Source organism: Manis javanica, chromosome 2, assembly GCF_040802235.1.
Source record: "Manis javanica isolate MJ-LG chromosome 2, MJ_LKY, whole genome shotgun sequence".
NCBI classification, from domain to species: domain Eukaryota; kingdom Metazoa; phylum Chordata; class Mammalia; order Pholidota; family Manidae; genus Manis; species Manis javanica.
Window position 1 is genome coordinate 73,353,254 of NC_133157.1, and position 15,751 is coordinate 73,369,004.

The window sequence follows — 15,751 nt, forward strand, 5'->3', positions numbered from 1 at the left end:
CTCTGGTGTCTTAGTCTTTGACACCCCTGTTGTTTTGGAGTCACTCTAGATACCTCTTCAAAAGTGCCTGAAACACGGTTCTAGTCCTGTATGGCCCACTGTGCGGGAGCCCGACAGCTGTGTGGTGAGCTGGCAGGAGGAAGCGCCCCAGAGGCCGGCAGTCAGGCTGCTGTGAGCCCGTGGCCCACGCTCTGCCTTCACCAGCTCTCCTTGCCTTCGAAGGGGTTTTGGGTTTTGTTTTTTTCCCTTGGGTGAGCCAGGAAGGCTGGAGGTGCTGCAGTCAGGTATCTTCCTTCCTCCAGTAGGTCAGGTTCTGAGAAAATGGTTTCTCTGGAGGGCAGGCTTTGTGAAGAAGACGGTACTTGCTCCTTTGGAGGTTTCTGCTCCTGGGCTTCTGTGCCAGTACCATGTGATTCTCTGTACCTGCCTCTCTGTTCAATTTCGGGGGCAGCTGTTTGCCTTATGACCTCATTTCCCTGAGGGATATAAGAAGAGCTGGTGGTTTTCCATTTGTTCAGTTTTTGCCTTGTGTGAACAAGAGAGACAACTTCCACGCTCCTTACATGGTGGACTAGAAACTAGAAGTTTTGCCATCCCTTAATCTGATTCTTACAAATTGAAGTTCAGAGATATTCAGTCACCATCCATTAGGTAGGAAAGCCAGGACTAGACAACTCAGGCGATGTGACTCCCATGCGGGTGATCTTCCCTATGGACCTGAGGAGACTGGCCTCGGCCGTCCTTGGAAGTCACTTATGGATCCCAGTCTTTGCTTCTCTCCACAGTCCCATCAAATGGGATTTCATCCTCGGGGTCTGGGACGAGCCCAGTCCCGGATGGCAAGGGGAAGCATCCAGGAGAGAAGGCCCAGTCCTGCTGGGCATCCAGCACCAGCTTCCCTCCCTTTCCTCCCCTCTGCCCATATGGCAAAACAGGAGGATCCACAAAGGCAGGAAAGGTCATTTGCTCAGTAAAGGTGGGGAGATTAGGACATATTGGACTCAAAGTTGTTTCAAATGTGTTCTGCCCACACGCAGGGCTCAGTGTGGCACTACTGCAGACCCAGAGCCCACAATTCACCTCGTACAGAGCTGGGCTTTGGTAGGTGTCACTGACATTGGACACAGAGGCACTGTGGCTCCATAGGCTTGTATGCACTAAGCCTTCCACCCCATGCCTAACGTCAGGGCCACCCACAGCATGAACGAGTAGATGCCTTGGTGGTGCGGACCATCCCAGTTTCCCCCAAGCCCAGCCTCTCAGACCGGAAGTTAGTCTCTGGTTGGTCAGGTCCTGTGTAAGGAGCTCCTATTTCTGGAGGCAGCTTTCACCAGAATCTCCGGGTTTAGGGTAGGTTCCATGATAGGAGAGGGAGTTCTAGCCTTTGGGGACTTTCCATTAACCATGGAAACCTCAACTGAAACTAGCTTTTTGGATTTCTTTAGGGACTCCCAGGGGCAGTTTAGGAACCTGTGGCAGCTGCGTCTCCACAGCATCAGATTGTTCCTCCCCTTGAAGGGGCTTGAGAGGGTGATGATTATCATGCAGTGCAGGGCATGTGACTGTCCTTCACCATGGAGGGGAGCTTGGACTGCCAATGACAAAGGTGGTGACTTCCCTCTGTGGGGGTTCTCGCCGTACCTGCTTCTGTTTTGTCAGGTAATTTGTTTGCATTTGTTACAAGGTGACTGACCAAGCTCCTTACTGCTGTTTCCCACCCCCTGCTAGAGGACACTTTCAAAAGGAAGAAAAGGTAACTTTACCCTCTTCCAGGAAATTCTGGGCTACTGGTCTTAAAGGCGGTGTATTTGTTGCCTGTTGCTCTATTACAAATTATTCAAAATCCCAGTGCCTTAAAAGCAAGCACCGTTTATTATCTCACGTCAAGCATCAACTGCCTAGCTGGCTCAGTGCTCACAAGGCTCAACTCAAGGTTTTAGCCAGGGTTACAGCCATCACAAGGCATACCTTGGAGAGAATCCATTTGCTTCTGACTTCATTCCCTTGGCTTTTGGCAAGCCTGTGGTCCTACCTGGTCCCCGTTCTAACGTCAGCTCCTGCCCCATGGGATTCTCTGTTGGGTAGCTCACACTATGGCATCTGGCTTCTCCCAGAGCCATGGGGGAGAGAGTGAGCAAACAAGACAGACATTGCTGTTGCTTTATAAGCTAATTTGGGAAGTGTCATCTGATCACTTTGGCTGTATTGCTAGGGGTGAGTCATGAGGTCCAGCCTACACTACGAGGATTGCACAAGGGCATGAACACCAGGAGGCCGGGATCGTGGGAGTCCTCTTGGGGGCTGCCTGCCACAGGCGGTTAATTTCATGTGTGCTTCTCAACTTTAATCAGAAGTTACAAGGTGCCCGTTATACAACTCTCTCGAGGCTCTGTGTGAGAGGAGAATGTCGCTGTGTGTTCCTTAGAGGGAGGAGATAGCCTGGAGATGGAGTCAATGGGTCGAAACAGAGAGAGGTGCCCAAGATTGCAGGGGCTCCAGGGACCTGAGGCTCAATGGGCAGAGGAATCCACATGCATCTATATCGTGTATGTGAGTGTCTAAACAGGAGTAGGACTTCTGGTGGGGTGAGCCGATGTATTTGCTAGGGTCACTGAATATCAAACACCTTATTCTTGGAAACTGCATGAAAGTCACCAGATATCCCAGATGGCCAAGAGGTTGTGGGACCCCCTGCCTTTGAATGAACCATATGGTCATGACAGGGAACATCCCAGTAGCAACCACGATATATCAAAGACAAAACAATCTGTCCTAGGTAATTTCTGACAGATGTTAGCACTAAAGAGTAAAAGATCAATGGAGGCTTAGGGCTAGAGAAAATTTAATTTAGAAAAGGTAAGTAATGTGATGTTTCTTTTATCTCGTCATTGTAAAAGTATATTTATACTTCTTATGTATTTAATTTTTACATTCCTTTGTTGGCATTGCTTATTCCTTTGATAGAAGGGGAAACTGAGGCACAGAGAAATGTTTCCCTTATGTGTATCCTAAGTTAAGTTCTAATTGCCAAGTCATCTAGTTGTCAAAAGACATTTCTTCAGTAAATACAGCTATGACAGCTGTGGATAAAATGAAAGGTCCTGTGGCCAGGATTCTCACCTGGCCCTGGTTGCCTAGCTCATTACACACGTGTGGGCAATACGTTGCTACTGACTCTAGATAAAGAGCTCCACCCAGTGGTGTGTGTGTGTCTGTCTGTCGTGTGTGTGTGTGTGTGTGTGTGTGTGTGTGTGTGTGTGTGTGTGTGTGTGTGTGTGTGTGTGTGTGTGTGTGTGTGTGTGTGTGTGTGTGTGTGTGTGTGTGTGTGTGTGTGTGTGAGATACAGTGGCAGGACTGCAAGGCTGCAGAGCAGAGGCTGGAGTGGGGGCAGCGCCAAGGACAGAGGCCTAGAAGATAGCTGTGTGGGACAACTGTGTGGGCAGAGGCCCAGAGGACGGCTGTGCAGGCAGAAGGGCCCAGAGGCAGAGACCAGCTTGCTGCATGCAGACTCGCTCTGGGTGGCAGGATTCTAGTGATTGACCTGCCACTGTGGGAATAAAGTTGGATATAAACCCTTTCACCCCAAGAACATTCTACTGTCATTTCTTTGGTCACACTGAATCCATAGTGAACTTTCCCAGGGGCTGAAACCTATTGTCAAGACACAGCTCTTAACCTCTTAGAGCTTTCTTTTTCCTCTGGAGAGTAAATATAAAGAAGGATGGAAACTGTACATTGATTATAAAGAAAGTAAGTATTATCAAGTGCTGAATTTATTAATTCTAAGGAGCACTGGAATGACTAATGGGTTCTGAAGAAAGGATAGCCTCACCCCAGTCCTCCCTTACAATACATGGTGATGCCTCGTAAATGAAAAATATAGCCCAGGAAGATTCTCCAAACTAAGAATAGGAATCAACGGTTAACACACTGGCCTGAAGTTTGGATTAGACGGTAGTAAGGGTAGTAATGTTTCAATGTTAATTTCCTGGCTTTGATAGTTGGATTGGGTTATAAGGAGAATGTCTTTGTTTTTAGGAAATACACTAAACATTTGGGGTCATGAGGCATTATATAGACAACTTCCTCTCAAGCGTTTCAGGGAGAGTAATTTCTTCTGCTGTTTTTAATGAAAAGTAAAAAACCAGAGGAAAACTGAACAAAGACAAGAGATGGAAATTTGGAAAGAACTAGAGGAGAAGGGCAGAGGATTGAGTAAAATAGGTTATGTCTGAGAGAAGAGAGGGAAGGATGAAAGGGAGCCGGTTTATTTAGAAGATGGGGCGGGAGTAAAACAAGATGCTGACATGGTTGACAGAAACTAAACGGGGGGTTGGCAGTGGATTTGGAGAAGTTGGCAAGTTAACAGGGAAGAGGCTGGGTTAGTGGGCAGAGGAAGAAAAGAAGAGGGTGGGTAAGAGAATTACTATTTATTGAATGCTTTCTATGTAAGGAGCACTAGGCTAGGGATTTAAATCCCTTTAACTCTTACATAAACGTGTTCAGAGTTTTATGCACATTTAAAAAATAAACTGAAGTTCAAAAAAGTTAAGTAACTAGCTCAACTAATACAGCTGGCAATCAGAACCAGGATTTAAATCTCAGTATGTGTGATGTAACTGACAATGGACAGTATAGAAATGGTCTTTATCTGGTCAGAGTAGAGAATTTCCACTCCTCCCCACCCACCGGGACTGGAGTGAGTGAGAAAATGATGGTGGGGCTTTGGAGGCTGGGATTAAAAGCAGGACTTGAATCATCTGAAGAGATGTGTGCTACTTGCAGTCATGGGGAAATGGCAGAAAAAGCAAAGAGAGATGTTAAGAAACACTGTCACTTACAGGCAAGAGGAGACGGAGGAGGTCAAAGGGGAATTGCAGAAGACTGAAGGGTATGGTAGGCTACCTTCTAAGATGGCATCTAATGACCCCCCTCTTAGTATTCATACCCAGTAGTTCTCTCCCCCTGAATGTGGGCTGGATCTGGAGACTTGCTTCTAACCCATAGAAAACTGCAACATTGACAGGATGTCAGGTCAGTGATCAGTTACAATAATTACAACTTCCATTTTGCTAACAGACTCTTTCTTGTTGGTTTCAGTGAAGTAAGCTACCATGTTGGAAAGGCCCAAGAATCAAAGAACTAAGGGCAGACTCCAGCTAACAGCCAGCAAGGGGTGAGCTCCTCAGTGCAACTCCTTTGGTGAAACTGAACCTTGCCAATAGCCATGTGGATGAACTTGAAAGTAGCTTCCGTCCCACTTGAACCTTGATCAAGTCTTGTGAGTGACCCTGGGCCAACACTATGATTGCAGCCCATGACAGGCCTTGAGGTGGAGGATCCAGCTGAGATGCATGGGCATTTATGCCACAGAAACTGAGATAATAAATATGTGGTGTTATTTTAGTTCACTAAGTTTTGATATACAGTTGGTCTTCATTATTCATGGATTCCATACTTGCAAATTCACCTAGTCACTATCATTTATTTGTAACCCCCAAATCAATATTCACAGTGCTTTCACGATCCCTTATGGACACTTACAGAATGGCAAAAACTTTGGGTTGCCTGATGCACACACTCCCAGCTCAAGTTGAGTAAGGCAAAGGTCTGCTTCTTGTTTCAGCTCTCATGCTGTAAACTAAAGTGTGCTTTTCATGGGCTATTTAGTGCAATGTTTTTTGCATTTTTCTTGGTAGTCTCACTGTTCAAAATGGTCCCCAGGCTTAGAGCTGAAGTGCTGTCCAGTGTTTCTAAGCACAAGCAGACTGTTACGTGCCTTTTGGAGAAAATTTGTGTTTGAAAAGCTTTGTTCGGGTATGAGTTATATTCAGGCTGTTGGCTGTGCACTCAGTGTTAATGAATCAACTATATATTAAATAAAGTGTATTTAAACAGAAATACACATAAAAGGTTATATGTTGATCAGTTCATGGAAACAATGCCATCAGAGGCTTGCAGAAGCCTCACCCTGCAGTTCCTAGAGGAGCAATAGTTCAGTATTTGCTGATTTGGTTTCTTGGTGATTTTATGCGACATAACTACCTCAAATAATGAGAATCAACTGTAAGTTATTAAGTAATAATAGATAATGAATACAGAGGAAAACAGGATTAACTCAGGTCACCAATCTAAGGGTGAAGACTTTCACAAGGAGGGCATGATCACACATCAAGGATGTAGGTCTCTCACTCGGGTTAAGGCTGGTGAGATGGCGGATGGCAGCTAAGTGTGGTTAAAATGGTCATGTCAAAAACAGAAAATTTTGCCTAGAGAGAGTTGTTTTGGATGAACGTGAGTGGAACTCTTTGGGAAAATTATCCTCGCACAGCTATCTTTTTTCTCTGTAAAGCTCACAGCTGCAGGAGAATCGATGTGTCAAAGGTACCAGCTTAATTAAAAGCTCCCCGACTGTACAGGGTGATGTCACTCAGGGTGGCTCCCAGCGAGCCGCAGCACACTGACGCTCTCACCGCAGGGAAAGGCACTACTAAGGGAGAAGCTGGGGAAGGGAACAGCCTCCTGGCAACTTGTCTTCACCAGCTTTTCTCTATCTATAGCTGAATGTTTTAGTTTCTGTGGCTGAAACTGTAAGCCATCTTCATTTTATTTATTTTGAACTTCAGCCTATAAAAAGTTCCTTTTGACTTGGATTTGCAATTAGGCTCCCATCTTCATCCTGGATCCCCACTCCTACCCCCAGCCTCTGTGCTCACTCCAATAAATGTGCCAAGTCCTTACATATGCATGGATTTTGAGAAAAAGGTTTTGTGTATGAATGTGTAGGTTCAGAAGTTATATAAGTGGCACTATGCCATTTCTGAATTTTTCCACTCTTTCTTATGATTTAAATGTTCCCCTATGAACACACAGTGTGTTATTTCTAACAGCTGTGTAATACGCCGTAGCATGTATCCACCAGACACTTAGCCTGCCTCCAGCTTCTACTACCACAGGTAGGTAAAGGGCGAAGAACGAATGTCGCAGTCCACCTGGTAGGAGCACGCCCCTCCCGGGCTGAAGGTTACTTCTCTGACTTCTCTGGTCCTTCTTCCCTTTTCTGGGTAGAGGACATTATCCACCAGAACTCATGTCTTCATCATGAGAACATTCAATGTCTCACTTTTTGTAGAGGAACTTCCCATTATGGTATTCCAACTCTTGGGAGAGGCAGAGGCACAGACTGGTTTTCTTAGGTTTAAAAAAGAAGCAGAGTGGTGATTCCTCACTCTGATTTTTCCCGAAGGTTGTAAATATAGGAAAAAAAAAACACCCAAAGCTCAAAGCAAAATGTATGAACAATTTAACATATTTTAATTTAAGAATAAACGTATATGCCATGAAAAGGCAAGAGACAGAGAAAAGAGAAGTTGACAAAGTCAGGTAACCATGAAACATGGAGACACTACCACTGAGAGAACTTGTTACCCAGTGAGTAAACAACACATGTGGAAAGCTTAGATCATTCAGGTGTGGAAGGCAGAACTGGAAAGGGAATAAAACTTGGGTGGCAAGAAAGCCAAAATGTATCCTGTCCTCACCTACCAGGTGCCACCAACACCCACACAAAACTTCTGAATAAGTGACACTACACAGAGTCTTGCTGGGTCAAAGACATAAAGCCCAAAACTTGTGGAATCAATTTTTATTTCTGAACCATACAGAGAGGCTATAGGTGGCATTACATATTTTTTATATTATTAATCCACATTATTTAGGGAGATTTACCAAAACAAAATCTAATAGATAGTTTATTCTGAGCAATCTAACACCAGGTAAAAAAACCTTTCAATATATAAAAGATTAATTTGTGCACATCTAAATATTTCTAAGGGGGCAAACTACTGAGGCGTTGTGACTGTATGAGTAGCAAACACAGGACCAGAGCTGAATCCTTTAAATGGTAACACAAAGGCCTGGAGTAGTGACTTCTTCACACATGTCAGAATATGTCTTAAAAGATAACCCCATAGAACATTGTATGGCTTCAACATGAACTTGACATTTTCTTCCACATCCAGCTATTGCCCTCAAACAAACTTTCTCACTCCTTGACAGTATCTGCTGTGCAGATTTTCTTTCTCTTAATTAAGGACCTAAGTGGAGAGCAGTTGCCATTTTAGGGAAACAAGACTTTTTCCCCAGTGACCCTTTGGTTCCCTTAACTACAGATCCACAGGAAAAGTGCAAAAACAGTTTCCAGAAGTCAGAACTACAGCAAGAATGCTCAGAATGCAAGAGCTAGATAGCTAATGATGTGCATGTTTACATCTCTACTTATCTGCTTAGGGATTGTTTTTTCAGGATGCTTCTAGAATTCTAGTTACTTGGATCGAATTTACACGGTGGCTTTGCTCTAGCACATGCAATTAATTTGTCTTCTAAAGATAATAACATAGTAGATGCCTAAGTATTAGAATGGCTGTGCAGCCGACAGAGCAGCCCAAACAAAGCTACTGGATGGGAAAGGTGCTCGCAATTTCCATATAGGAAGATGAAGCTTCAAAAAGAATACCACCTGAGTGTTCTTCCATGAACAGGCTGCACAAGTTCAAAGAAAATATGAATGGTCAGATTGCTGCAGTGTCTGTTTGAATATAATGAGAGCCCTCGATCAACTGCTCTGTCCTCAGGCTTGCACCACTCTACCGAACACCACATTCCTCCTTACATCCTGTGGCTAGGGGAACCGTGTAATTCCGCTTCCAGAACGCGACACGGCTGAGTGAAAAGGGGCATTGTTAATTACGCCAGGGCAACAGTGGCAAACTGGTGAACAAACCGGAATACTGGGTCACTGGACTTACATCAACTGCATAGTTTGGGCTTCCAAAGACAGCACTGGGCTGAGAGAGGGTATGCTCAGGGTTTTTCTCTCAGACAAGCTGGATGTTTTATGAGGGAGGAGACCCAAAAAGAACACAGTTCAGTAAGATAGTCAGTGGAAAGGGAAGATAAGGGAAATGTAGATAGCTATGGCTTTGGAGGGAAGAGAACAGACCTGTGTATACGAGAGCACATCGGGAAGGTGGGTGGGAGACAGACATGAAGCATATAAAGTCAGTGAAATTTCGTCACCTGTGCAAAGCTGTCTACTGCAGTGTTCAAAGCTCACGATACTCAGGGCTCAAAGTGCTCTGCACAGCTCTCCCGGTGTAGCTGCCACCCCAAGACTATGGCAGAGCCCTGTTCTCCACTTTTTATTTTTGCTAGCTTATTAGTAAGGTGATTCTGGAGATTAAGAATGTAAGAGTAAGGCCAGGACCTCAGCCACTCCTGTAAACATCCGACAGCCTTCTAAGCAGGCTTCACTTTGAGTCATGCTTTCGTAGCTTCTGTAGCTATGATCCTGTCTTTTTTTCAGCAGGCCATTTATTGTACTGACTGTGAATGTCAGAATATTTTTTTAAGCATAAATTAGTGTGCATGCCTTACCTGTGCATTCTGTTAGAGAAACTAATACTAAATACAAATGAGGGAAGGGGAAGGATGATGTGCTGGAAAAGGGTGTGGCAAACTTTTTCTATAAAGTAAGTAAATATTTTAGGCTTTATAAGCCACATGGTCAGCTGCAGCTATAACTCTGCTGTTGTAGTGCTAAAGTAATGACAGTGTTCTTAAACCAATCTGTGTGGCTGTGTTTCAATAGAACTTGATATATGGATACTGAAATTTGAATGATTTTCATGTGTCATGCAATATTCTTTTTCCAACACAACATGTGAAAACTATTTTTAACTAGAAGACCATGCAAAAATAGGTGGTGTTCTGAAATTGGCTGTTTTAGGCAACCTCTTCTAGAGGTCTATAGATTTGACATCACCCTGGTATTTTAGACAGCATGTGAAGACTATCAAAGAATATTTTGCAAAGGATAGTAGATACTCATATTTAATTTTAAACCTGTGATCATATTACAGTGTTTTAAAGCAGATTACTTTTCATAATGCATGTGAGAGAGATTCAGATAACAGAATGTTACCAAATAACAAATTTCTGAGTGGGCCACCTCACACTCAAGGCCTTGGCACTTCAAGTGTAACATCTGGAACTAAGTTTAAGGCCTAAAGCCCAGAGAGCTAGCAAAAATGCAGATGTGGGTCCTTCAGTTTTTTGAGGTGGACGTTTTCGACATTCACTGGAGAAAAGATGATTTCTAAAAAGTCCAACTCAGAGAAAACATGACACTCCTGAAGACCAATTTGTAGGCAACATGATCACTAAACTAAGATGATGTGAATTAGAAAGCCTGGCTTTCCTTGGAGAAGCTAGAGACGATTCATGCAGACATGAACCGGCTGGGCACTCAGTTGATGGTGGCTTCACACCAGGTCTGGGTTATGGCCATGTTAAGCAAGCTTAGGATTTTAAAGGTAGAGTGACCTGGGAACAACTATCCTAGGGAGAGGTGAGCCCTGCGTATTTGAAACCTACAATGATTACCAAGGAGAAATCCAGTCAGTCTAGGGAAACAAACCCATCCCCTATTAGTAGTGAACCTAAGTGATCTTATTGGTCAACACCAGTCTTAAGAGATGAAATATCACTGCACCAAAGGGTTACAAGAATATTGAAACGGAAGGTCCTGCTCTCTTGTGAAGGTTCAGCTAACATCTTTGAGGCACATAATCGGCAAAATAGGGAAATAAACACAATTTCATAAAGCATGTTAGGAATCAACAAATCTCCTTACAGTTTTTCCCCTTAGAAACCTAGAATGGCACCAGGTAGTGCAAAGTGGAAACAAGTACCATCAGCCCTCTCTCTTCCAGGTAGATATGTTTCGACAAAACCACGAAGCAGAAAAGCACCCTCTTCTTCCAGCCATGGCCAGCTAGGGCTTTTCTTTCAGCTTCTGGTCAATACTTCGAAAAAAAGGAAAAAAATGAGAAACATGAGAAACGGAGTGAGAAACATTTAGTAATGATGTGGAGTGGCATGCATTTGCTTTTTTCCTTAAAGGACTTACTGAAAATAAATCATGCACGTTTCTTATCCAAGAAAAGCCCAGTAGAATGCTATCCTCTAAACTAGACTTTCTCTAAACTATGGAATCTGTTTATTTTTACAAAACCATTTTTGGAAGCATTTTACACCTTTCAAAATGATCTAAGGAGGCAGAAGACTCCTGTGAAGGTTCATTTCTAAAGAAGATTAAGACAAGGAACGTCACTGCATTTTGGAAATAAGGGATCTAACATTTTTAGTAAATGACTTTTCTTTGTGGGGCAAATATATGATGTGCCTGAAGTAAGGTCCATCTAACACATGCTAAATGGTAGACCAATGGTAAACAATAAAATAACACTGGCCAAAGAAAACCTAACATTTTCTGGAGCCAAAGATTTTGCATGAAAGAGGTTAGCTGGCCTTACTGAGCTGGATTCTTATAACCTAGGAAAATCTTGTTTTTCAGAATGGCTAGTGCAATCCCAGTGTCTAAGGAGTAAGTCTAAAATGTCCTCGGGCCACTTGTTTCTCTCTTCTGCCTCTTAGTGAATGTATGACAACATCCTGGCATTTACCGGAGGAGAGAGCTAGGCCAATACACTCAGAGGAAGAGTATATATAAGCCACAAAGAAAGAATGCATGGTATGGAAAGAGAAATTTGGAAAGCATCTGTGGTTTTTGCTTGGCTCTGCCCCTGCCGAGCCTTAACTCTGCACACCGCACAGGTGGCTGTGTTGTGCTTGTGGAATCTGCAGCAGCTGAGCAGCTTTCCCGCCAGGTGCTTTGCAAATAGAGCCATAGGCAACCCACCTTGCCTGCCCAGCCAGTTTGTAGTATTAAAGTTTCTTTCCTTTGAAATACCCTCAGCAATTGTACCACTAGCAGCTCTGGGGCCTCGGCCAAGTTACCCATCTTATCTAAGTTTCCATTTCTGTATCTATAAAATAGAACAATCATCTCTCACAGCTTGCTACAGATTACGTCTAAACTGTTTTCAATAGTGAACACAAGCAAATGTCTAGCACTAGTAGTAGTAGCTCAGTGTCTTTTTGAAATGGGACCTGATTTTAAAAACCCTGAAAAACAGTAACAACAAAAACCCCATGTAGGCCATTTGCAAACAGCTTGGTTTTCATAACTGACTTTTCTGTATCCCTTTCTCTTTCAGTAAGCAAAACGCTGAAAGACTGAAACCTGCTTACCCAGCTTATGGATGAAGCCCGAGACAGCCAAAAGTGGGTGATTTTTAAGTAAGTATAGGAAGCCACACCAAAGATTAATGTTGTAGACAACAGTTATCTTGCGGAGCTTATGATAGCTAATGCTATGGCAATGCTATGTACTAATTTCCATCTCCCAAACAGACCCACATCTCCTGCATCATATATACTTTTTACACATGTAAAAATATTAGAAGATTTTAGGGCATGAGAATGCATAAAATCCGACCTAAAAGTGAAGTCGGCAAGCCCCTGGGGTATTTTTAAAAAGAGTATGCTTTCTGGAAGAAAAGTTACTTCTAATCAGAAATGAAATATGAAAGGAATATTCCTCAACTTTGTGCAGATGGGGTTGGTCTTGTATAAACTTTTCCCCTGAGATGTAACAACCTTCTGACCATTTACTATAGGCCATTTTGGCTTCTCACTCGTGTTGAACAAGGTTCCTTACTAGGTACCTGAAAATACTTCTTAATGATGTGTAAAAACTCATTCTAATGTAGGAAGTGGGGTGGGGGAGACAGGCCCAGCTCTCACTTCTTTCTTTGAGGAAACTGAGAGACCACCCCAGTATTGCAACACATCATTTTATTCTTGGTCTGACTGAGCTTCTTGGAAGAACCTTTGCCCATTTTGTGGTCTAGCCATTCAGTACTAGTAGCTACAGGTGTAAAATGCTTCCCCACAGCAGCCAGAAGGTAAATGAGGCCCCTTATTCTGATACTAAAGAAATCTAGAAATCCAGGGGTAGAAGTCAGCAGAAAAATGTCTTGACCCCTCTTGCCCCTCATCCCAGATATCATCCTGTGCAGTAATCATGTGCCTGGTGAAGGTTAGGAAAGAGAGGGCTGAAGAAAAGGGAAGCGCAGAGAAGAACATGTTCTAGGAAGTGGGAGGCAATATAGACTATTCGCAGCGTCCCTCCCTTCCCCACGCCCAGCCCTGGAATGAGCCCAGACAAGCAGCAGTGCGTTGCCCTCTCCCCATCCCAAGCATTCATCTGTACAACTGAGGAGCTAACAGACTAGGCAGGTAAAGGAGTGGGTAAGCCCGTAGATGTAGCAGCCTTAGGCCAGTGAGCGACTGTCAGTCACGCAGCCCTTTAACTGTGGGCCCAGGAGTCTCCTCTGAGAGGGGCGCTGTTTTGCTGAGGGAGGAAAGGTTTGCAAAAACTAGGTGGAGTGAGGGGCTATTGTGTTTTTGTTTTGCAGAATTTTCCTGTGGCAATCTGCCTGAAGCAATTGTCTTCATCTCAAAGAGGTGCAGCAATTACAGCTTTCCGGTTTTATGTGCTCTTCAGCTGGGACCTTCTGTCCAGAGTTTTTGTGCATAAACCTCCTTACCCTGTAAGGTCACCATGGTAACTACAGAGCCACTGCACTGTGATTTTCCATCTTCCCCTTAGACTCAAGGGAAAGGAGGCCCAAAGTGAATGAAATGTGAAATAGCTGACATTTCAGTCTGATCTTTGCACCTTCTTCTGGAGTCGGGAAGGACAATGTTAAATTCTCTCAAACTAGATTAGAACTGGATGGCCAAATTCTCTTTGAGAGCACGTTGGTGAGGACAGTTTATTGCCTGAAACTTATGCAGCAATAATTAACTCTGTTCTCTTAGGTGACTAATTTCCTCCTCTCTAATCTTTGGTTAGATCAGATGTCACGTATCCATTCCAGAATTAAGACCATCACTGATTTAAAAACCACTGGCTCTAGAATTGAACCCACAGATTCACATCCCAGCTCTGGGTCATTTTTACAAATGTAAAACATCAGACTGGGCAAATAATCTCTCTACGCCTCTCTTTCCTCATCTATAAAATGAACCTCACAGCTTTGTTTTGAGGATAAAACATTAGTGTGCATGACACTTTTTACATAGAACCTAGCACATGGGAAGATCTTCAGACCTGTTCAATTTGTTTCTCAAAGGACAGGACTAGTAGACTCGATCATTTCTAAGGTCCCATGCAGATTCAATTGCTCTTGGGATTTTCAAAACAAAGACACTTTCTCTCCCATCTACCAAAATATTAAGTTCCAATGGAAGTCCCAACTTTGATTAATTAAAAGAGATGATGTAATTCACAAAGAGGAACTGTATTCTCCTGCCCAAGAGCTCTTACATCTGGCTCTCATGTTCATTTTCTCCTCCTTTTTGGATTGGAAAAATAAAAGGCCAAGAAGAGACTTAGGTTGTCCCGAAAGGAATTTAATGGTGCTCATGAATGAGATGGTGTTAAGCTAGCACTTTTCTCTTTAAGTTCCTGATTTCAGAATAAAGAACGTGAAAGCTGAACATCTAAACGGGGTTTACCCAATCCTCGATGTATCTTTTTCTTTCAGAGCCCAGCCATACAACACTACAAGTAACCACATAGCTGTATATAGATGGTGAATTCTTACTCCTTCTCCATAGAAGACATTTCGGGATCATTGTAAAGGCAGCTAGTTCTGAGTGCGAGGAAAAAAACAGGAAGCAGTAAACATTGTCTCCATTGTTACCACTTTGTAAGCACAGCAGATCTGGGCATTTTAAACTGTTTCACATTGTCCCCTTGCTAATATGGATCAAATCAAAACATGAACAGATGCTGAGATTAAACTGTGATTCTTTTACCATCAATTTTTAAATACAGTAACAGGCCCATGATTTAGAAACACAAAAAGGAAGATTGAGCATGGCCAAACACTTTCAGTGGCCATTTCTTTCCTTGCCACTTTTTCCTGATTTTTCAATCTAGCGTATTCAGCGAACAGAATATTGCAAACTTTTATTTGGAATCCAAGTAATATATTTTATACACATAGGACAATCCTTCTCTGGCAGTCTAATTTTATTTTCATAGGAACACAGTTAATTTCAGTTTTTGCAAGAATGGGGATTTTCCCAAACACTAAAAGAAAAAATGTCATGTTACCTTTCTTTGCTGTTGTTACAGAAAAATCACAGGACACTTACTACCATACAAATGAATCCTAACATCAACCTAAATTGGATGTGTCCAGAAAGAAAAATGTAGCCATATAAAATATGGAAATAAAAGTTTGGTTGTGACATATGAATGTATTTATGCTTTTTCTGTTATACTAGCAGCTCTTGATATTCCATATTGGTGAAATTCCTCAAATTTCAAATCTGGTTTATATTAGTTGCTGATTAATACTTAGTACATTTGAACTTTTACTTTTTCCCCTCCCCTCTGGCTAATATTTATTATCGGCAAACAAACGCTATTTAAAGAGATTCTATGATCTTTTTTAAGTGAGAGTTCCTTTCGTAATGTGAATAATTTCCCATGTGAAAAGCTGATGTATCTGTTTGCACAGAAGAGGTTCAGTTATTAATGTTAGGCATTTTGTTGAAAATGGCAGAAGGCTGTATCTCCCTGGGTGGGGCAGAGGGTTTTTTCCTTACCTCTCTCCCCACCCTTCTTGCCGGTGGTCTGGTATTTCTATGGATGATATTTGGCAACTCTAGTGAACAAGGACAGTCAGGCAAATGTTGACAGTATGCTAGAAAAACTTAGCAAAGCTGGAATGGAATCAAGAAAAAGGCAGTCTTCCAAACATAGCCTTTC

General features: G+C 42.9%; 1 protein-coding gene across 9 annotated transcripts in view; it reads right to left on the minus strand.

Moving 5' to 3' along the window:
- Positions 1–7,291: 7,291 nt before the first annotated feature.
- Positions 7,292–15,751, minus strand: part of PRUNE2 (prune homolog 2 with BCH domain) — a 233,586-nt gene continuing 225,126 nt past the window's right edge. For 6 of the 9 annotated variants that reach the window (XM_073228676.1, XM_073228677.1, XM_073228674.1 and 3 more), the window contains 2 exons: positions 14,577–14,624; positions 7,292–10,865 (listed from right to left, as the gene is read on the minus strand). In XM_073228676.1, coding sequence (XP_073084777.1) covers positions 10,835–10,865; positions 14,577–14,624 — 79 coding nt within the window. In that variant the 3' untranslated portion in view covers positions 7,292–10,834. Of the gene's footprint in view, positions 10,866–14,572; positions 14,625–15,751 lie in introns of those variants that run through there. The other 3 variants (XM_073228680.1, XM_073228678.1, XM_073228679.1) reach the window with 2 other exon arrangements.